This window comes from Trichosurus vulpecula, chromosome 7, assembly GCF_011100635.1.
Source record: "Trichosurus vulpecula isolate mTriVul1 chromosome 7, mTriVul1.pri, whole genome shotgun sequence".
NCBI classification, from domain to species: Eukaryota; Metazoa; Chordata; class Mammalia; order Diprotodontia; family Phalangeridae; genus Trichosurus; species Trichosurus vulpecula.
In genome coordinates this window covers 140,155,524-140,179,545 of record NC_050579.1, presented here as the reverse complement: position 1 = coordinate 140,179,545, position 24,022 = coordinate 140,155,524, and the positions used below count along the sequence as shown (strand labels likewise).

The 24,022-nt window shown below is 36.0% G+C and overlaps 1 protein-coding gene across 1 annotated transcript in view; it reads right to left on the bottom strand.

Moving 5' to 3' along the window:
* TRDN (triadin) overlaps positions 1-24,022 on the bottom strand; it is a gene marked incomplete in the record, with an annotated part of 469,162 nt that overhangs the window by 64,299 nt on the left and 380,841 nt on the right. The window contains 1 exon segment of the mRNA XM_036767544.1: positions 22,431-22,478. Within this exon segment, the coding sequence (XP_036623439.1) occupies positions 22,431-22,478 (48 nt within the window).

Sequence of the window (24,022 nt, the reverse complement as noted above, 5' to 3'; positions counted from 1 at the left end):
CATTATGTTTTCTAAATGGCCATTTTCACTTCAATGTTTCATATATTACATTATGTTAACTATTTTTTAGGCCCTTGACTCAAAAATTCAATATTCCTGAAAACCGTTTTAAGAGCTGATGTAATGATATAATTTTAATCTATACTTCTGTCACTTGAGTGCTTCTATTTGAAGTTTTGTAAGTAAACACAGAGAAAGCTACCATTCTACAAATGTCAAAGAGTTAGCTACCTCTGCTTAGGGCCATAGTCTTCACGAACCTCCAGCATCTTCTAGTGATTTATTTAACCCTTTTTATCTCCACAGGCTAAGGTCACCTAGGAACTTGGAAATAACTCCAAAGGAGATTGGATCAAAATCTCAGTTTATATGGGATACTCTTCATTAGCTTTAGAAGTAGAGGTATAAATAATATTGACATGCTAGCTCCAAGTTTTCCTCTTTAAATATTTCACCACACATATACTCAGCACCTGGGGTACAATGCATGGAATGGAGAGCTTGTCCATTGATTGATCAACTGATACCATACTATACAAGGGATCTGATGAATATTTTTCATTTTTTATTTGTACTTTTAAAATATGCATTTGTGATATAATTCTTATTGATTCAATGTTTCCAAACAACTAATTTTGTATTTTAATGGAGTCAGACATCTTTTCCCCTCCATTGATGCAAGAATAGGTTTCTTAATATGTTCAGTACAAAAGACAAATTTTCAAATCATTCAGATATCTATCTTTGCCTAACTGGGCAACCTAGTTAAAAAGCAGTAACAATAACAATGAGGGTATATATTTGACAGGCATATGCTCCATATTGTAGCTATTAAAAGTTTCTGCTCATAAGACAATGCTTTTCCCACTTCTTGTATAATCTTCTGAAACTTACCGTTTCTCCACAACTACATCTGAACTTAATGACACTCTCCCCTCAAAACCTGTCTCTAATTTACAGTAATAAAGTTTCCTGGAATTTAAAGAGGACCTATTTGAAACTTAGAGAATTAGAGAATTGCCTGAGGGTTGTAGAGGTTAAGCGACTTAAGCACTGTCAAGATTAGTCAATGTCAGAGGTAGAATTTTGAACCTTAATATTTTTTTACTCCATGTCCAGCACACTGTCCATTATTCTATATAGCCTTTCGGTATATATTTTAGAAATTACAATAGGCAATGGTTTTGCTCCAAATAGAATTAATATTCCTTTGCTCCACCAACAATCCAACCCATTCTAAATTCCCTTTGCTAGTGATCAAATATTTCTCACAAGAGCATTTTTCACTTTAGGTAAAAAAGTGTAAGGAATAACAATGGGGGCATGAAGTAAACTTCTGGTCTCAAAAGATTAAATTCTTCAAGTAAATTTATTTTGTGAATGGAAATGACTATATCAGGAGGTAATTCTTGGATTCCCAAGGTTAGGTACTGATCTTGAAGCTAGTAGTCCCCAGAAGTATGGAAAGACCACATTTACCTTGTCCAACTATATCACTGATCATCACCATGTTTGTCAACCTTCTCTAAGCTTCTAATTGAGCTGAAAACCATGCTTGCCCTTCTGAGTCCACTTGGTCAGAGATGGTGCTTAATTCTTGACTAAGTAAGTGGGATTAATAGATGTTTAGGCCATGAACAGATGTAGCCATTGTCCGTATGAGTGTATAGCTAGTGTTATGAGAAAATCAAAATGACTAATGATAGAAGAAAAGCTAGTGTTTAAAGCCTATAAATGAAAAATAATAGCCTAAAAATTCCATCTCCTGGAATGAGCCAAAGCTTTAAGATTAAAATTCCTTTCTTCTTAAATATTAAATAATAATAATAGCAATTATAGTTAATTAAACAAAAATAATAACTGACATTTATACAGTGTTTAAAGTTTGTGAAGAATTTTACATTTCTTAGTTAATTTGATCCTCACAAAAACCCTGAGAGGTAGGTGATACATTATCCTCCTCATACAGATGAAGAAATCAAAGGTTTTTCCCTATTAGGATGGAAATTCCATGAGGGCCAGACTGTCTTTTTAAAATTACATTTGTATCCTGGGTTTTTGCCCAATGCCTGGCACACAGTAGATGCTTTATAAATGCTTTTTGTCTGCCTGCCTGAATATCTGGGGCTGAAGGATTAAGTGACTCACCCAAAGTCACATAGCTAATAGCTATCTGAAGCAAAATTTGAACACAGGTCTTCCTGTTTCAAATCTAGTATTTTAGCCATGGACTCACCTAGCTGCCTAATTTATTAAGTTGTGCAATATTTCATAGGATGTTAGATGTAATCAATAGTTAATCATTCCAGGGCCATTTCTATCTGAAACCCATCAAAAAAGATAATGATACAATTATAATAATGAAAATAACAATTCATGTATATATATATATACATATAGGATAGCTTTTGATTACAAAAAAAATGTAAACTGCTTTACATTCATTAGGTTCCACCAATAGTCCTGTTTTCTCCACACCCCCACCCCCATCCCCGTCCCATACACCTTGATCTTATTGATCTCTCCTGGGCCACTGAAGGATTAGAGAAAAAGAACTCAGACGTACAATAACAGTTTTCTTGGGGTCATATGAAGTTGAGAATAACCTGGGAGGGGAAAGAATCTTTCTTTAAATGAATGATTAAAGGTCACTGTTTGCCTTCAATCTCTCAGAAAAATCAATTAAAAGTGAAGGATGCTCAACACTGGAATGACTTAATGAGGTAGGGTATAAAAACTCATTCTACATAGGTATAAAATTAGAAAATGGTTTGCATGTATCTTCTCTCTATCAAAAAAGTGAGAATTAGATGAAATGGCCCCTCAAGATTCATTCATGCCAAATGGTTTTATAGAAGGCATGATTGTTTTACTGCTTCTCCAAAGATCCATGGTTCAGGGACCATCTTCTCCCTCTGTTGCAGTAGTCAGAAAATCAATCAAGGCAGTCAGTCAAAAATATATATGAGGCATTTACTTTGTGTCAGGCACTGTGCTGAGGATATATAGAGAGAGGGAAAAATAGCCCTTGTTCTCAAAAGGCTCACTGTCTAATAGGGGAGAAAATAGTTTGAGAAATACATATAAAGAATATGTGAATTAGGGATAATCTCAAAGACTAAGCAGGACCATGAAAGGCTTCTTGCAGAAGGTGAGACTTTAGCTGAGACTTTAAGGAAGGCAGGAATTTTAGTTTAATTTTCATAGAAGAGACCTTAGACATCACCCAATAAAATGCTTTCTTTTAATTGATGAACATCTTTTTATCCGGAGAAATGAAGTGATTTCCCTAAGGCTGCATAGCTAGTGAGTAATAGAGCTGTAATTAAAACCTAGGCTATCTGGTTCCAAGTTCAATGCTCTTTGTAACAAACCTTTTCATCAACACCGAGGCAATTGATAGTTTCCCTACATTCTGCTCTAGTCATCTGCACCACATGTGGAACACTGTGTTTATTTAAGGTGCCATATTTTAGGAAAGAGGTTTTCAACCTGGGTTGTGTCAAGAAGGCCACAAGGAGATGAATAGACTGGAGACCATGTGATAGAAGGATCAGACAAAGGAACTACGTATGTTTAGATTTGACAAAGAGAAGGCTTGATGGTGGGGAAGTAAGGGGTCAGAGGTCTTAGTCATCGTCACTTATTTAGAAGACTGTCATATAAAAGACTTGTTCTTTTTGGCACAAGAGAGGAAAATTAGGAGGAATGAGTAAAAGCTGCAGAGACAGATTTTGGCTCGATATAAAGAAAAACCTTAATGATCAGAGCAGTTCAAAAGTGGTCTGGGCTGCCTTGGGAAATAGTGGGGTTCCCTTTCCTGGATGTCTGCAAGTGAACCATTTGTCAATGAACCACTTCAAGATAACCACTTGTCAAAGGTCATCAGAGAGGTGATTCTTTTTCAAGCACATGCTGGACTACATAACCTCTGAAACTCTTTCCAACTCAGAGATTATACAGTTCTGTGGAGCTTTAGCTCTAATTTCCTTCTTTCAATAAATATGAGAATAGGTGATTATAAAGTACTTTTCTGGCATATAAATAGAATATCTTTGTAGCAACCCTTGTCCCAGAAGTAAAAGTAAAGAAGGCAAAAAGTGAAGTCCATACCCCATTATTCTGTCACTGCTGCTGTCAACCAACCCAAACTAGATTTTATTTTCCTAATTTGGATACAGAAAATCATGGTAGAATTGTATTATTCTTTTTTTACCCTAATTTAGGCATTTAATTCAACCTACTAATTTTACTCACGCTATTTGCTTTGCTTAAACAAAATTCTTCCTATATACCTCCACTTGTTTTGTTTCTGCCTTTATTCTATTTTTTCTTGCCTTCTTATGATTTAAACTTGCCAGTGACACCCAGAAGCATTACTTGGCTTCATTGGCAGCAATCAAGGCTGAGGAGGTTACTGACCCTTGATTTAGCAAGCCCTATCAGAAGGCAGGGTGGGGCAATGTAAAGTATTAGATTCATATATGAACACTTTTGGGAACAAGAATTAATATGAGGGCTCATTGCATATAGAGGAATAAACCAAAAAAAATGGATTGTTTTAGCTCTAAATCTCAACTCTGCCTCTGATCCATTCATGTCCCTTTAGAATACCACTGAATATTTTTGGCCCTCTTTACTTTGTAGGAACAGAAAGATAAATAAATTTCTTCTAATACCTACCAGGAGTGGGGAACCTGTGACCTCAAGGCCACAAATGGTCCTCTAGGTCCTCATATGTGGCCCTTTGGCTGAATTCGAACTTCAGGGAACAAACCCCTTTAATAAAAGGATTTGTTCTGTAAAACTTGGACTCAATCAAAAGGCCACACCCAAGGACTTACAAAGCCACATGCAGTCTTGAGGTTGCAGGTTCCCCACCCCTGAATTAATCCTTGGAAGCTGCTTTAACATTTGTGGCAACAACCCACTGTAATTTTTTTTGGAGGGGGGAAGGTAGAGCAATTGGGGTTAAGTGACTTGCCCAAGGTCACACAGCTAGTGAGTGTGTCAAGTGTCTGAGGCAGGATTTGAACTCAGGTCCTCCTGACTACAGGACTGGTGCTGTACTCATTGTGCCACCTAGCTGCCCCCAATCCATGGTAATTTTAATGAAGTTTTTATGTTTTTAATTTTCCAAAGATATTTCAGTACTTATGTAAGAAAGCAGCCAATTTGAAAATGATCCTCCCTCTCAAGTATAAACAATTGGTAATTCCATAATTACGAATATGTTAATAAAATCAACAATTTTTACATAAAATCACTGATGCTATGACAATAACTAACCTTTATTTTAGGATTTTCAGTTTTACAAAGCTCTTTCCAACGGATATTCCTGCGAGTTAAGTAGTGATTATTTTCATCCCCATTTGACAGATGAAGAAATTAAGAGTTCAGAGAACGCATGCTATGCTATTAATCTTGGATTAAATATTGGAGCAGGAACTGAAACTTGAGTTATTGGTCCCTGTCTATTTGTCTTTCTACTACATTATATTACCTCAGATTAAAAACAAACAAACAACACCGTAGCACTTGTAATATAATTACATTCATTAACTTTCCTTCTTCAATGCCAACCCTCCTCCTTAGGGCATAACAGTTCTAATACCGAATATCTGCTCGGACAGAAATTCTTATTCCTTCATTTATTCCAAATAATTATCTGCCCGATGATCAATTGTTCCTGTTAATTTTTAGCCCTAAGATGCAGTTTTATTTTCATAACAATCTTGTTTCGTCTTCCTTTTCCCTAACTGACAAGTATAGGCTTCTTCAGGATTGCAAGGCTCCGAAAAGAAATGTTGAGCTGAGATCTGGGGAAAGTCTGCATGCAGAAGTCTAATTAGTCAAAGCCCCTGACTGTGCCTTATGAGATAATGATGCACCTAGGAAATCTGAGAAGCTCTAATCATACAGAAGAACAAGTGTTAATGGGAGGAACAATTAGTAACTAAACACTGAAGACTTGGTGTTTTTGCTATATCCCTGTGCTGTGCATAGTACATAACATCAGATAATCTCAAGTCTTTGAAAATCACTTAGCCTAATTGTTGCAGTTTCTAAACCTCTGTTCATCCCCTAGATAGTAGTTCTTTGAAGACTGTGATGCAGCTACATGTGTAAAGGGCAGTGGTGAAAAAGAGAAGGTCACTCAAGTTTTAGCATATTAATGAGTCTGTGCCAGAAAGAATGAGACCATTTTGAATTCCATCAGTGTTTAACAGTATGAAGATAAGAGGAGAAGAAAACCTGGCTATTCAGTCATATAAGCCTTTGACTCTTGACAGAGCCATTTGGACTGTGCTGAGGATCTTGATAAAATAAGGTTTTACCCCAAAAGCTTTTATTTCCTTGGTTTTGTTTTATTCATCTTTCCCTCTTACTCAATATCTCATCATCTCAAAAATGAAAAGCAACATTTTAATGTCTTTTCCTTAAAATATTTTGTAAAGGAAGATTCAATTTTGCCTTTAAAATTTTGGATGATAAATGAATATCTATACATTCCAACTTTTCCTGGGGAACCCACCCTGATTGAGGGCCTAAATCTGACTTTGATCAGAAAAGTCTGTTAATAAAGAAAAGAATACAGACAAAGAAATCAATTGATAAACCATAATAACCCATCATGGATTCTAAGGATGGTTCTTTTGATAAGGGAACAAACCTATCCTGAAGCCATCCAGCAGCTCAAAGATTTGAAATCAGAACTGATTATCTTATGATACCACACCTTTGCAATTGTTATCTCTGTGAAACGTTTTTCAAATTGTGAGTATTAGGGTACTATATTGTGTTTCAAAGTTTCTGCTTAACTCTCAATATAGAATTTATGTTTAGGGACTCTGTATTGTTGAATGTGAGGAAATCAAGGGCATGCTTTGCTTTAGAGGTAGCAATAGAAAATTCTTTTGAGGACATGAATAATCTCCATTTTTGAAAAATTAATGACTTAGAAAACTGTTTTGGTGTGGTGCAGTGCAAGGTGGTACAGCTCTTTGGAGCCAGAAGATCTGGGTTCAACTCTTACCTCTTACTTACTGTGTGACTATGAACAAGTTACATAAATTGTCTTGAGACTCAGTTTCCTCATCTTTAAATGGGGATGATAATACCCACACCATCTACCTGAATTCAATTCAATTTAACAAACATTTAGCAAGAGCCTATTATATACTAAGAATTGAGCTGGCTACAAAGGCAAAAATGAAAATGGCCTCTGTTCTCAAGAAGTTTGTACTCTACTACGGGGAAGTGCACACACAGATAAGTACAAAGAAAATACTGAAAAAGTAAATGCACTGTAATTTAGTAATGAGATGCTGACAATTGGGGGTCTAAGAAAGGCCCATGTAAGAATGTGATTTGAGCTAAATGTTGAAGGAAGCCAGGGATTCCAAGTGAGAAGACAGACTATTCTAGGCATGGGAAAGGCACAGAAATAGGAAACAGAAGATTGTGTATAAAGGATAGCAAGTAGGTCAGTTTGACTGGACTGTGGATTGTAGGATGGGATATCTGATAGACTTAAGGGTACATATCAGCTAGGTGGTGCAGTAGATAGAGTGCCAGGCCTGGAGTCAGGAAGACCTGAGTTCAAATTTGACCTCAGACACTTACTAGCTGTGTGACCCTGGGCAATTCACTTAACCCTCTTTGCCTCAGTTTCCTCATTTGTCAAATGAGCTGGAAAAGGAAATAGCAAACCACTCCAGTATTTCTGCTAAAAAAAATTCCAAATGGGGTCACAAAGTGTTGACTACATCTGAACAACTGAACAAACAACAACAAAAACCAATAGGTTCCTTATAGGGTTATTGTGGAGAACATAACTTTACAAATCATAAATCATGATCTCAGTGAAAGTTGTTAGTATTATGGCTTAGATTTTAAAACTCCCTACCATGCTACCACTGCTATATATGTGTTGAATTCCCCTCTAACAACAGATGATCCTTGTGGGCAGGAAATATCTCACTTTTTGTATTTTTTTAATTGCCAAAGCCCAGTGAACTGTCTGGAACATTGTAAGTACTAAATAAATTCTTGCTGATAGATTGGCTAGGGACACATGGATAGTGACTGTGCTAAGAATCATGGAATCCAAGCCCTCTGACTTCAAATATATTACCACTTCCCACTGTACTACATAGCTGATTTTCTACAGACCTCATTAATCTTCATCGATACTGGGCTTTAATAATCATGAAGCAGTACTGGGTGTCATTAACCAAATAGTTAGTTCTCTCTAACAACTAGTATTCTAAGAGACAATTCTAGAAGAATAATGATAGTTAACTAGAATATATAGTAGCTGATAATGTAGCTGGAGAACACATGCTTTGTATGGGTTATCTGGGGTAAGCACTTTTGTCTTTCTGGTACTGATATTCACATAAAAATGAAACCTGCCCAGGAAGACCAATCTGAAAATAGTTTTTTTTTTTCTATCGAGGAGAAACATTTTCTACCGCCTACATGTTACTATTCTAAACCCCTGAAGAAAGATCCAGATTGAGCCTCAAACATCTTTTCTGTATTTCCTTTCTATTGATTTAAAGAATGCATTCAACATATGAAAACCTGTTCCACTTACAGTCACTTTATAGTAAGAAGTGGTCTTGTGTATTCAAGGGAGGTTATAACTAGAGTAAATTTCAAAGTATCTTCAAAATCCTTTTTTTATAGAAACATCAACATAAATGTTGCTGATGCCATATTGCAGAAATTGTGAGGACTACATATTCTGACAAAGCAGTGAGGACATGCAGTCATGTATACATTCTGGGTCAATAACATAAATAAAAAAATGAAAATTTGCCTTATTAACCCCTCTTCCCAACGGAATGCATTTCCCCCATTTCATTCCAGAAAATGTTTCGTTCAATTGGTGAACAAATGTGTAATTTTGCTCATAAAGTGCATGAGTGAATGTGAAAGAAGAAAATGATGCCTATTTATTCAGCACACACTGAAAAACACAGGAGGCTTCTGCAATTTGATTTCTCCAAGCACAACACTCAACCCCATATCTCAGTTCCAGAAGATGTCACCGTATTTTGAGTTTAAGCTCTCCTATTTGAGGGAATGCAGATTCTGCACAGTGAGAATGTGTCACTCTTTTCATTTTCTAAATTGGCCTCCAGTCCCAAATGGTCCACTAAATGAGAGAGCCATTGAAGAGAGAGGGAAAAAATTCAGCAGAGAACAATCTTAGCTTCAGGCCAAGCTCAGCTTTTGTAATACTGCCACATGCGATACATAGTCTGTTGTAGACTAAAAAAGAGCTCCAACGTCAAAGTAGCTGCAGGAGATTAGCTATAGTGGAAATGGCTATAAATAGAAAGATGCCCTACTCAGCAACTCAATGTCCATGAGGTTTCAGGGGTAGGTGGATTCTTGTGCCATCTTGCAAAATCATGAATGCATTTTCTACAGTACATTTCATAATCTGTTCTAAAATGTCAGGAAACCAGAATGAGCTCATTTGCCCTCCCTGAAGAATGCTGTGTATTTCTTTTATCTGCAAATGTCTGCACAGCATGTGCATAAAGTGTCTTTACATTTTTTGCTGCCGGGGATACTAATCCAAGTTCTGTGATGTGGAATGATCTGCTGATATTTGTTAAGAGAAGTCCCCGAAGATGGTTAATTACAGGTTCTCTATAGCATGAAGTTGAATTTTAATATAAAGGCTTTGACAGATAAAGCAACCCTGGAACTATTCTGTGGCATGTAAAATGGTTTGGGAAGAAAGCTTTTGTGTGTGTGTGTCCCTTTAGTTACCCCCGCTTCCCAACCCCCCACAAAGAAGTAAGAAAACATTCAGTGTACTATATTATCTTTTAATTTCTTACATTACTCATCATAAATTATAATTATGTTTGATTTGGCTTTTAAAATTATTTTATCTTTTTATGATGTAGAAAATTTGACACCATAAAATGGATGGAGGATAAATGCTGAAAGTTTATAGGAATTTATCTAGTGGGCTAATTAAAACAGTCAAAATAGATTTCTAAAATCTTCAACTGAGGAAAGCATCCAGATTGATTACATGACAAAACTTGGTTCCAGAGCCTAAAAGGCTAATTTAAGTTTCATATAGCTGAGCGTGGGGACATGGACAGCCAACTGGTTCCTGGGCAGTTTATGTTTGACTACCAACACGTTGTAATCCTAAAAATATTATAAAGTGTGAGGTGTCAGGAAGATTATTGGCTGTTTATCCAAGCTACAAATGACACCAGCAATATCTAAAGTGTAAATTTAGTCTATACCTACCTAACTCTCCATTCTTCTGGCTGGTTATCCGCTAGAGTTGCTGAAAGCACTGATGGTGGAAGCAAATGGTTGGGGGGAGGAGTCTTAGACAATAATAGAGGGCTCTGGGGAGGGGTGTCTTCTTTTCCCCTATAGAGGAGGGGTGGCTCAGTTTATCTGAAGAGTATGGGTATGCAGTGTTCAAGGAGTGAGTTGTGGGAAGAAAAACATGGACAAAGCAGTTAAACCAGGGATTAGGGAAATCACTATTGTTATATATATGGATAAAAGAATGGAATACTTTAATAGTTTCATCTGGATTCCTCTAAGATGTAGAAAAATGCATGAAAGATGTTGAAATTCTATGCGTTAGAAGAGAATCTCTTAGATTGCTGGGTGGCTTGGTTTGTGATTAGGAGAATAAGCACTGGGACTCTGAGCTGAGGTGGCTGGTCACAAGATTTGGTTTCCATTGGAGTTCTATTAGGACAGAGTGATAGTGAATGTTCAGAATGAAAACTAAACTTGAGTACCAATGTGGTAAGAGCTCTATCCAAATTGCTACAAAAATGTGTGTGGTTGGAATAGGCTAGAGATGAGAGCTGGAAAAAAACAACAAAAAAAACATATGGAGGTGAGCTCCCTCTATCATCAATCTCCTTGAAAACACCATTTTTCACAATTTTCCCTTCTTTTTATAAATTGTTGGTGATCATTGATTTGTATAATATTTTTGAAAAACCTATCTTACCATTAATGTAAAACTAAAGGTGGCCATAACTGTGATATGATCTGTGTTTTTGTGTGTGCGTGTGTGTGAACAAGGGACTGCAATGGAGGAGGCCAATGAATATTTGTGGTACTCAGAATTAAACAGGGCAGAGGTTTGAATCTTGGTGAAAAAAAAATGTTTTTTTTTTAATCCTAGGGGTGGTGGGTATAAAGTAAACATGACAGAATGTTATAGTTTTAATATTTTTTAAAAAAATAACTCATAAGCTCCTCAATAAGAGAGAAAGGAGGACCATGTAACTTGGGACCAATCATATTCCTAAGCTATTGAGTCATGAAGAAACAGGTAGTTTTATAATGGGGCAAGCATCTTAAGTAAAATTTATATCTCCTACTACCCTTTCCAAGGCAGTTCAAAGACTTCCAACTACTTGAGACTGAGGAGAATAGACCAAATGAAAGTCACACCCAGGTGACTGGCTGATAGAAGTTGGGAAATAATTTTACTTGACTACATTCTAAATTTGAGTGTATTATAGATTGCAAAATCGAGTGCATATTAGTGAGGACCTCTTTTTTCATTTTTTATAAAGCCAACCTTTCTAGACAGTAATTTGGTGAGGAGAGAAGGGAATGATAAATTCTAACTAGAAATTTATCTATTATGTGATCCAGGTTTGGAAGATGGCATTCTCTCTAATATGAAGAAAGGATGGTAGTATCTCATTATCTCATAGGGAAGATGACCCAGATTGATGGTAGCAGATATCTGAACCTCTAACTAAAGGCACTGTAGAAATATATTATTCCTAATATCATCCCTGATTACCAACCAACCCTCTACTATGTTCCTGAAATTGTGACTAGCTTACGTAATGACCTTCATAATCAAAGGTATACCAAATATTGCATGACAGAGGTCTATGAATTCTAGGTTAATACAAAAACGCCGCTTCTGGGAAGTTGATAGAACATTTTTTTATGAAGCTTTGAAAAGTATACAAATAATTGGTCCTTGAGGGCAAGACCAGTGTTGTTTTTGCCTTTACATCCAGTTTGATATGTATCAGTAGCGATGTTGTGAAGGTCAAAGAGGTAATAGAAGTTAAGCACTTTACAAACCTTAAAGTGCTATATAAATGCCAGGTATCATCATTGTTATCACTATTAATAATAGTAATAGTAACAATGATAACTTCCTGTGACCAGACCTCTAGTCTGGTGATAATGCCATTCCTTCAGCCTTCTGGTACACTCCTGCTGAGCTCAAACTATGTGTGCTGGTAAATTTTTAATAAGGGGGGATGTATAAACACACACTTCTAAATGTAATCTGCATTATTAACACTTTAATTCTAGACAATCAACAAAGCAATAAATCAAACCATGATTTATTGTTGTTGCAAATTCCCAAAGTGTAATTGTTCACACTGTAAATTTAACAATGGCTCACAATTATAGCTTTCTCCAGCTGACCCCCCCCCCATATCAAGTACTTGAGAAATGTTATATTAGTGCCTATTACTCTTCTAAAAATGTGGGTTTTGTTTTGTGATTTTCCTTTTTCATTGGTGTCATTCAAGAGATCATTTACAAATTTGGTAAAATGATTCTCAAGAAAATACTTTCAAAAATATGAAATGCAAGAGCAACCTGAAATGAGAGGTGGCGTTTAGGTAAGTGAGATTGTGGGAAACCTTCTAAGGCAATTTCGAAAAGATGTAAATACGGAGAGTAAAAATGCATATCTATCATAAGTAGTCTTAGAACATAATCCTCCAGGGCAGACACCATGTCATATGTACCTTTTCCCCAGCGCCTAGCATATTGTCGGCGCTCAATAAATATTAATCAACAAGTCAGGAAATATTGGCAAAAAAAAATGTGGACTCCACAAGGAATCAATAATATTGTTTATCCTTTAACATTTATTGAGGGTCAACAACATGCTTTCCATATTCTATTTTTTTCATATCCCATTTCAACACAAGGAAAACACTTATGCTATTTACAATATCCAAGGGAAATTTGATTTACATTTTTTACAGAAAGACTAATAATGTTAATTATTTAAGCTACTACATAACATTATGCAAAAAATTTAAATACATTTTGTGACTTTAAATAGCTTCATATTTACTTTATTATTTCAAAAGTTAACTTTGTCTATTGATCTTTTAAAATTTCACTTTGATACACAAATATACAACATTCATTATTCATTACTGGGGAAGAAGTGATAACCATTCTTAGCATCCACTTGAAGAAGGGCAAGGCATTCTACTGCAGCACACATTGAGAAGTCCAGTCTATCGTGCTTTCAGGAGAATGTTACAGGGTGTCAGAGGTCAGTAACAGGTATACATGGCATGTCACAACATTGGGATTTCATGCATTGTTCATGAAAACTTGAACAGAGTACCTTTGGGTACAAGTACCATAACTAAAGAAAAGAGAAGAATCTTTTGTTTAAGTATTTTACTATAAAAGGCACCCAAGGGGATTTATATTAAGCCAACTTCAAAGTAGTCCATTTCAAACTTAAAAAAACACTATCCTTGTGTATTAATTTAATTTCAGAGGAGTAAAAAAATAAGCTGAATATAATAAATGACATATCTGGCCTTCCTCCTCTTTTATAAAGTGTAATATTAGATTAGAGTCAGAAAAGTCTGGGTTCAAATCCTTATTTTAACAATTTCTAGTTGTGCGTATGATCAAAAACAAATCATTCAACCTCTAGGTGACTCAGGCAGTACTGTATCTACTATGTCAAAAACTTGTCGGTGTCAATATTGATAAAAGAAGTTCCCTATCCATGGATCCTTTCTGTATTATGAGGATATCTAATGAATCTGTTGTTGGCAATCTAGTTGATCAAAATAATAAAATGTCTTTTTTTTTAGTCTGGAAGTTTTCATTTTAGCTCAATGAACACATATTTATAAATTCACCATAATAGAACCCAACACAGCCAAACCATTTATTACAAGCCTTTTTTCTTAATCCACTGCACATTTATTAACAGGTAATCTTAATTGTTAAGCTAGATGGTGATAAACTGTAGTGACTGCTTTTGTCACTTTTCAGTTCATTTCATTGGTAGTCTCTGAATCATTTAAATCTAATTGCCCTGCACTAGTAACTTACATGTAGTAGGTGTTAACAAGTGTTTTGGTGAATTGAACTGAATTAATAGAGAAAGTACAAGTTATGGTATTATTCCTTTCTTTTATATTTGATTTTAGTAATCACTGAATGTTAGAATTGGGAGAGATCTTCAATATTATCTAGATTCCTGTCCAGTTTGTAAATGAGGAAATTGGGGTCCTGGTCTGATTTGTCTACATATAGATACTGGCATTAATCAAATTAAATCAGTTTATTTTCATTATTTTTTCACAATGAGAATTTGGAGGAGAGGCAGAGAAAAGGTTGTCAATTCCCCAAGCATATCCCCTCACCCATCTATCTCAATTTCTTTACATAATTAATGTCACCATAATTAAATAATGTTATCATTTCCTCTCAATATTTTTGCTTTGCTGAAAACTCAGGGAAATGATATAATGTGATGATTCTGGCCTTACTATCCTTAATAACAGGCAGCTAGGTGGCACAATGGATGGAATGCTGGGCCTTGAGTCAGGAAGACCTGAGTTCAAATCCAGCCTTAGACACTTACTAGCTGTATGTCCTTGGACAAGTAACTCAACCCTATTTGCTTTACTTTCCTCATCTTTAAAATGAGCTGAAGAAGAAAATGGAAAACCACTCCAATATCTTTGCCAAGAAAGCTCCAAATGTGGTCACAAAGAGTCAGACACAACTGTAAAATGACTAAACAACAATGTCTTTGATAACAAATTAATATTTGAATATTCAAGTTTTATTAAATGGCAGTGATTCCTTTAGTTACATTGTGACTTGATGGAGCAATAACTGGGAAAGTTAAGATCCCCCATACTTCTTCCTTCCTTCAACACTTTGTCCCTATGTACAGTGAAAGACTACTTTAAGCAACGTGTATATTTCTAAGAGAGGAATGAAAATGACAAAGATAGACTGATCAAGAGAAAAAAAACAAAGAGAAGGAAGAGAAATTATGAATTTATGTGAAATTATGAAATTATGTGAATATGATTCAAAACGTTTTAATTTATAGAAACAATTCCTTTGCAATTTCAGGTTTGTTCTAAGGAAAAAAGAGGCGGCATAGTGCTTAAGGCCTGATAATGACTCTGGATCCATCCACATGGTTAGACATCCCTGAAAGGCTGATATCCCAGCAGGGGGGATAGAAGAGAGAGCTCAATGGATGAGAAGCATAAGAGTAGGCTGCTGAAACCTAATCTACCCAAGGTGGTGGAAAACTGCCACTACCTTTTAGAATTTAGATCAATGTTTTGTCTGTCCAGACAGGGATAAAATACATGCCATTTAGAGAAACCTTAGAAAGGGAGGGAGAATTAAGGAGAACTATGAATGGAAATATTTTTCTTCTTAAAAGATGGGTAGGGAGAAATACACAAGGGGGAGTGTATAGAAATAAGTGTGGTACATCCAAGGCAATATAATTAATTGAGCTTTATGAAATGCAACTTACTAAATTAGAATAGGACATTTATTTATCCCTTCCACATCCCGACGTTCCCCATCATGACTTCAATATGTTGCAATTGGCGTAAGAAATTAAATGGATAAAGGTGCTTAATAAATGTTTGCCAATTGATTACTCTATGGATTTATTCTGAAAAAGGGCAATTCATACTTTTTAAAGTTTAAAAACATTGATTTCTATTGAGAGAAAACTGAAAAGTATTTCATGTCAAAATGTGGTAGAATGTAATAACAAAAGGAGCCCTCAAATCAGAAAACCAGAATTTAAATACTGATTTCGCCACCTCAGCTATTTGACCTTGGACAAGTCTGGTAAGTAAGTAAAAGTCAAAGGAAAAATTTGAACTCAGATCTTCTTGACTCTTAGGACAATATACTATCCATTTTTTCATACTGTCTCATATAGGTATATATGATTTAGATCTGAATCGTCTCTTAACAGTTATGTAGCCCAACCCCCTCATTTCAAAAATGAGAAAACTGAGTCACAGAGAACTTAAAAAATTAGCTCAAGATCCCATAAGTAAGTAAACCGAGTCAGAGTTCAAACCCACATCCTCTAGCTCCAAATCCAACATTCTTTTCACTGAACTAGCTAAAATTACATCTGAAATTCTTGAAGTAAGTGTGCAACATTCAGTACAAAATTTCTCTCATTATCTAGCTATAGCAAAAAAAAAACAAACCCAATAACAACAACAAAGCAAAGTCTTTAAAATATCACCTTAAGAGTAAGGATTAGATTGCTATGACACTATGCGTGGCATGCCATTATGTCATGTTCTATCAAGTAAGCTTAATTGTTCCATGCTGACCATGTAGGTTTTCAATTAAACCTCTTCCTGATCAACAAGGACGGCTAGGCGACACAATGGATGGAGAACAAGGCCTGGAGTCAGAAGACCTGAGTTTAAATCTGGCCTCAGACACTTACTAGCTGTGTGACCCTATGCAAGTCACTTGACCCTATTTGCCTCAAGGTCTTCATCTGTAAAATAAGCTAGAGAAGGAAATGGCAAATTTTTCCAGTATCTTTGTTCAGAAAACTACAAATGGGTTCACACAGAGTCAGATACTACTGAAATGACGAAAAGCAGCAATGATCAACTTTAGGCAATATTCAGTCTTCCTCCATTAGCAGTGGAGAACTCAACCTAGAAAGTATGTCATATGAACCTTTCCCACACATTTTAAGATAAAAATACAGAGGTATATGACTCCTCTGACTAGATTTCTCTTTATTTTAATAATAAAATATGAGGCATTTTTTTCCTGCCTGAAAATTAATATAGATTATTATGAAGAAAATATAACAAACTCAAACTCTAATGAAAGTTTAAGGCCTCTGATTTTATGCAGTCATCTACTGTTACAAAAGGGCAAAAGGTTCTTATCAAGGATCAAATGACATAGTGCCCAAAAAGGGCTTCACAAACCTGAAATTGCTATGTAAGTGCATGATTTATAATTGTCATCAAAATAGATTTTGAAGTAATTTAAAAAATAAACCTCTATGTGGTACATAGTGGGAAGATTACTGGGTTTGGAGTAAGCCTAGATTGTAATATCTTTGCAATAGTGGATTTGGAATGAGAGGACCTGAGTTCATGACATAGCTTTGTCAAAAATATTTTTTCACGTGTTCTTGGACAAAGTAATACCTTAGTGGCCTTCAATTTCATTCTTCATCTGTAAAATAGGGAAATAATTTTTCTGTTTACCTCACAGAAAGGTTTCAAGGAAGTTGAAAGTAAATAAGGTAAGTAAACAATTTATGAACACTATCTGAATATAAATATGTATATAAATACATATTATATATATATATATATAATTATAGATATTAGGACCCTATACTTCATGATAGAAGGAGTTTTAAAAGCCATATAGTCCACTTCCTTCATTTTGCAAACAAGAAACTGAGGCCCACTGAGTTCAGTGCTTTGCCCAAGATGAAATAGGCAGTAAGTTACCAAGGCAACATTTGAACCCAGATCTTCTAAAGTCTATCCAGATTCAGTTCTCTTTTCAGAACACCTTTTATAATTATTTTTCCTGTTGACTCCAAATAATAGTTTTCAGTATTCTCTGACAAGGAAATAAGGCATAATTAATGACACTGAAGCTATCAGAACATCAAATTATAAACATACCTTGCTCACAAATGCTCTTATGTGATTTTTATGAATATAATATTAATAATAAAAGTAGTACTAATTGCAAGCATTTATGTAGTGTTTTAAGGTTTTCAAAGCACTTTTCAGATGTTATCTTTTGATCTCACAAAAAAACCTAAGAAGTTAATGCTATTGATTGTTACCCACATTTTTATAAGGAGGAAACTGAAGCAATCAAGAGAATAGGTGACTTGCTCAGGATAATATAGCTGGTGAATGTCTGAGGGAGGATTTGAACTCAGGTCTTCCTGACTCTAACCTGCTCAATTATCCCTCGATATTTTGTGTTTTTACAAAAAAACTCTTCCATTGTCATCTGATAAATTAATTTGGTACATCATATAATAAAGAAGTCATATCACTCAGCATAGGAGAATTATAATGAATGTGTCTCTAACAACAAGAAAGAATTAGTTTTTAATGTTCATTTTTCATTATCAGCAAATACTCAAAGACTTTCCCCACATAAGTAGAGAAAAATATTCCATTCAAAGCTCTAAATGACAGATAATACACAGAGACCAAGGGTCCTTGATTATTCTACTTATTTTGAAATTTTTCTTCATGGTAATCTCAATTTTAAGAATATAGATTAAAAAAATGTGCGTTGCCTACACGGTATGATAGAAAGATCCTTGTGCTTGGACACAAGAAACCCAGCTTTTGGTGTCTAGTCTATTCCTAAATAGTTGCCCACCACCAACTTTAAATGTTGAGTTGTTCATTTCAGGTTAGAGTAATGGTGTTGACATGCCATTGTAATCCTTAATACTTATGCGTGTCTGGATAAGTCATTTAACTCCCCTGGCCTTGATTTCCTCACATGGAAAGTGAGGAAGTTAGGCTAGATCAGTGGTTCCCAATGTTTCTTTTTGGTTCTGGGAACCCTTTTCAACAACAACAACAATTAAATGTGTTTGTATTCTCACTACTCATCATATTCTGCAATTCTTTAGTATTTAAGCTGTTATGAAATAACTTTTAGCAAGAACTCCTTGGCCATCTTTGTGGATGCTGAGAGGTTTTCATTGGGGACAACTGTATTACATGTTCAGTCTCTTCCAGCTACAGGTCATACAACTTCAGGCAAATTTAATTTCTCTGAATTTCAGTTTTTGTTTTCCATGAAATTTAGGGGCTAAATTAAATGAGTTTAAAAGTCTCCTCTACTTTGTATATCTTGACTTTGGATTTTAATTACAAACTTAATTTGGAAGACAACTTATTTTTTGGTTCAATCCTGACAAAATTAGTGACAATAGTAACATAATTTCACTGGTAAATGACACTAAATGTAGTGGCACAGTCTTTTTACAATTTCTCCTGATCAAATCTTGTCTTGGCTGAGTGACATGATTTCTTTACTAGTGTCAGGACCACTAAAACTCAGAATGAATTGAAATGCATGATAAATACTAAGAAAAACCAATAGGTCTTCTTTAAAAAGAAAGATCTAAAGACAGATTGGAGGGAATCAGGTAATCATAATGGATGACATAGAATTGGTAGAATTACTTGGCACAGTTCATTTCTACTCTCTTTTCCAAGATGGGTGGGTGGGAAAGGAGGAGAAGAAGGGGTAGTGACCATTGCAGAATGGTTTACAGAAAATTGAAAATTAAGATCAATGATGATATGGGAAGAGAACACTTGGATTCTTTCAATAACTTTAGGTCTCAAGGCTTGAATGAACTTCAAAAAGATAGTGTGCTATAGTGGTAAGATCACCAAATTTAGATTAGGAGTCACAGAATTTGAGTTCCAGACTCATCTCAAAAATTCACTTCATGTGTTACTTTAGTCTAGCCCCTTAAAATTGCTAAGGTTCAGATTTCCTATGCTTGCAATAAGGATGCTATTAACACCAGTGATAGCATAAGGTTGTTATAAAGATCAAATTAGGAAGTGTTTCATATATACATATACCTTCATTATATAAACAATTAGCATATACCTCAGTATATTAAAATAACTTGCAGATGATAGTTTCTTTTTTAATACACCAAACATCTAGCATGGTTACTGGTACATAGTAGGTACTTAATAAATATGTGCTGATTAATTTATTAATTGATCACTGAGCTATTAGCAGTACAGTACAACAGAAAAAAAGTGCTGGAACTGAAGTCAAAGATTCTGGGTTCAGATCCTGACTCTGATACTTAACCTCTTTAATTTTTTTCATTTTTAAAATGAGGGGGTTGATGTAGATAGATGGCCACACAGTTCTTTTCAAGCTCTAAATCAAAGGTGGTCCAGAGGGTAGAGTCCTGGTCCTGAAGTCAAGAAGACTCATCTTTCTGAGTTCAAATCTGGCCTGAGACACTGACTAGGTGTGTGAACCTGGGCAAGTCACTTAACCCTAATTGCTTCACCTCATCTGTAAAATGATCTGGAGAAGGGAATGGCAAACCACTCCAATATGCCAAGAAAACACCAAATGGGGCCATGAAGAATTGGACATTTCCAAATCAAATGAATAATGATAACAACTCTTGATATACTTGTGGATATGATAGAGAGAAGTGGGCTGAATGGTAATATAGTTAGGTGGTTATAGAACTGGTTGGATGATTGTCCCCAAAGAGCTATGATCGATGCATCTATGTCAATATGTCTCTAGCAGAGTGTCATGAGATTTTGTCTTCCACTTTCTTGGCCATATTCTCTTCAATATTTTCATTACCAAAGACGTGAATAAAGGCATAGGAGCCATACTTTTCAAATTACATAATGAACATCACAGACATAGTGATTTCTCACACTTTGGGTAACAAAATTGCAACATGAGAGTCAATGTGTAAGATAGAAAACTGGGTTCAAAGCCATGATGTGGGTTGAAATTCTACCTATGAAAAATACTAGCTGTAACACTGAGTGAGTCAGTTAACATTTCAATGACCCAGGCAACACTACAACTATACACCTTAGAATAGTTGCTAAGTTGTATTAATAGAAGGGCTTTTCTTACTACAGGTCTAAACAAACAAAAAAAGAAATCTATCTCCACTGGCTAAAATTACATACTAGATCTAATAAGATAAAATTTCATAGAGATTTATTCAAACTCATATCTCTGTGTGTTTAAAAATGAGCATTATAAGTACAGGATGGAGGAGATATGGCTAACAAAACAGTTCATATGCAAAACCCTTGGAGATTTTAGTGAGCTTTCAAGTTCAATATATATTAACATAGTGTGAAATATCAACCAAAAAGCTAATGTAAACTTAGGCTAGATTAATAGGTAAATAATACTCAGAACTAGAAACATTATAATCCCATGCTTCCATGGTCAGACCACATCTAACACTGTTATATTCAGTTCTGGGCACTACATTTTAAAGGCACTGGCAAGGTAGAAAGACTCTGGAAGAGCCCAGTCAATTGTGAGCCATTGCCTAAAACCATGAAATATGAAGATTGGTTGAAGAAACTGGGAATATTTAATCTGGAAAGAACTCTTGGGCACAGGGAGCATGGGAGAAGTCAATAAGTTAGTAAATATTTATTATGCACTTACTATGTGCCAGGTACCATACTAAGTGCTGATAATATAAAAATAAATAAAAAGAAAGATCAAATAAAAGCCAGTCCCTGGACATAGTACCTGATTCAAGTATTTCAAGAGCAGATGGTATTACCTTTATTCTTCTTGGCCCTAGTGGGCAGAATAAGGACTAATGAACTTACAGAGAAAAAAAATCAGGTTCCATGTCAGGGAAAACTTCCAAACCATTAGACTTGCCACAAAGTAAAACAGGTTGCCTTGAGAGACAGTGAATTTCCTATCACTAGAGATCTTCTAGAGAGCCTGAATGGTCTAGTGGGGATTCCTACTGATTGGGAGGGAACGAAGTCAACGGCTTCTGAATTCCCATCCAACTCTGAGATTCTATAATTCTATCACTTGGTGGATAAAAGCAGGCAACCCTAAAGAACTCTTTTGAGTAATTAAAATAATGATGATGATGATATCACTCTAGTAACAAGGTACAGCATCAAATAAAATTATCTTAGCTCTCTAATACAAAGTTGGTTTATCTTATGGAGCTAACTGCTTATTCCTTTGAAATATAAGATTCCCTTTGTGGGAAAACAGGGAAGAGATGTATGCTAAACATCAACATGACTCAAGGCACTGTTTTTTTTTTAATTTTTGATTGTGGCTTTAGACCTTTTTTTGAGATTAAACCCATAAGTTGTTGTAGCATGGACAAATTGCGTTGAATAATAGCAGGTAAAAATATGGCTGTCACAATATAATCAGTCGAGGAGTCAGGAGGATAAACTGATTTATTATTGTTGATGTTGGACTGGCACATAGAACAAAAACCTGGCTGTGAGTCCCTGAAAATAGTTCTCTTGTTCTCAGTGCCTTATTTTTCTTGGGAAGTAATGAAGTGCTTGGTACAGTTTGCCTGTTCTCAACTTGTAGGGAAAGCTTGAGATACATGAGTATAGACAAGCCCAGATGGCAGGCTCAAATTCTCTGTGACACAGGGAAGCAATCACTAATGGAGCAATGAATTTAAAGGTTATTGTCTTCTGCCTGTCTGAATCCAGTGTTTTCCTCCTGCAGCAGTTGTCTTTCTAAAGGAGATAATGTCAACGCGCTTCATTTTTTTTTACCTTGCTCCGCTGCCTTGGTTGATTTTTCTTCCTTCTTTCCTGTAGTTGCTGCAAAACAAAGATAAGGATGAACTAAGACTTCTTGTTGGAATGGAAGTCCCTGGAGGCAGAAAGAATTCAGTGCTTACATAAGTCTCTAAAACAAATTTTTCTAATGTTTTTAAAGGTATCAAAATAATTCTCCCCAACCTATGATGTAGAGTAAATATTATAATTATTTTTCTCTAGTAACGTGGAGGAAAAGGGAGATGGATGGATTTGGTGTCTTCCCCAGCTGGATAATTCACTCAAGACTTCTTCTCTGGTGCTTTGCTTTTTCTTTGACACAAGCCAAATACCACCAGTGTGACAGAACTGCGATTAATTATTTACATTCTAGGCTATCTTTAAAGCTCTTTAGTGTCTTGAAAATGTCAGCTGAGTAGTTATTTAAACACAATCTAGATATAACCTAGCCAGTTGCATGGACAGCATAATTGAGCTTGAGATTTAGATTAGGATTTTATTCCACTTGAGTGTTAGATGGATGAAGTCATCCTAAAGCAACCAAAGGAGAAGCTGGTATATGGCTCAGGACAAATTTCACCTGACTGAAGCAGGCTATGCTCACTAAAATATAAATTGGAGGCCCTTATTTGAATGTTGATATATTTGAACATTAAAAGAGTAATGATATTATTCATCAATTTAAATTTCATACTGGAAAATAAAACAGTAATTTTATGCCCTGTAATATTAAAAATGAATGTAAAGTTTTGGGGGCGCAGCCAAGATGGCAGCTGAAAAGCAGGGACTTATGTGAGCTCCCACCCAGGTCCCTCCAAACACCTACAAAAAATGGCTCTGAACAAATTCTAGAACTGCACAACCCACAGAATAGCAGAGGGAAGCAGGGCTCCAGTCCAGGACAGCCTGGATGGTTGCAGGGTAAGGTCTATGGCATGGACCTGAGAGCGGAGTGGAGCAGAGCCCAGCATGGGCTGTGAAGACCAACCAGAGTGGGAGTGGGGTGGAACAGGCTCTAGCACCCTGAATAAGTGAGCTGTGGCAGTTACCAGAATTCTCAACCCACGAAGACCAAAGACGACAGAGAAGGTTAGTGGGAAAAGCTGCTGGTTCAGAGTGAAAGGAGTTCCCAGTTCAGCCACCATCCCTGGGGCATCTACAGAATTATAGCTACAATTGCTTCCGGCCCCAGGCCCACCTGGTGGGAGGAATTAAGTGGCGCATGTGAGCGGGAGTGCAGTGCCAGCTTAGATCCAGTCTGGGTAGGTGGTTCTTGGGGGAGGAGTAGCGTGGGTGTGGCAGAGCTTTCTGAGTAGCTCTGAAAACAACAGCGCAGGCCCTTAAGCTTGGAACAAAGTACTCTCTACTCTACAAGCTGTCATACCCCAATGAAAAACTCAATCATCAAGTAAGTTGGCTGGGAACATGGCCAGGCAGCGAAAACAGACTCAGATTCAGACTCAGACTTTGGAATCTTTCTTTGGTGACAAAGAAGACCAAAACATACAGCCAGAAGGAGTCAACAAAGTCAAAGAGCCTACATCAAAAGCCTCCAAGAAAAACATGAACTGGTCTCAGGCCATGGA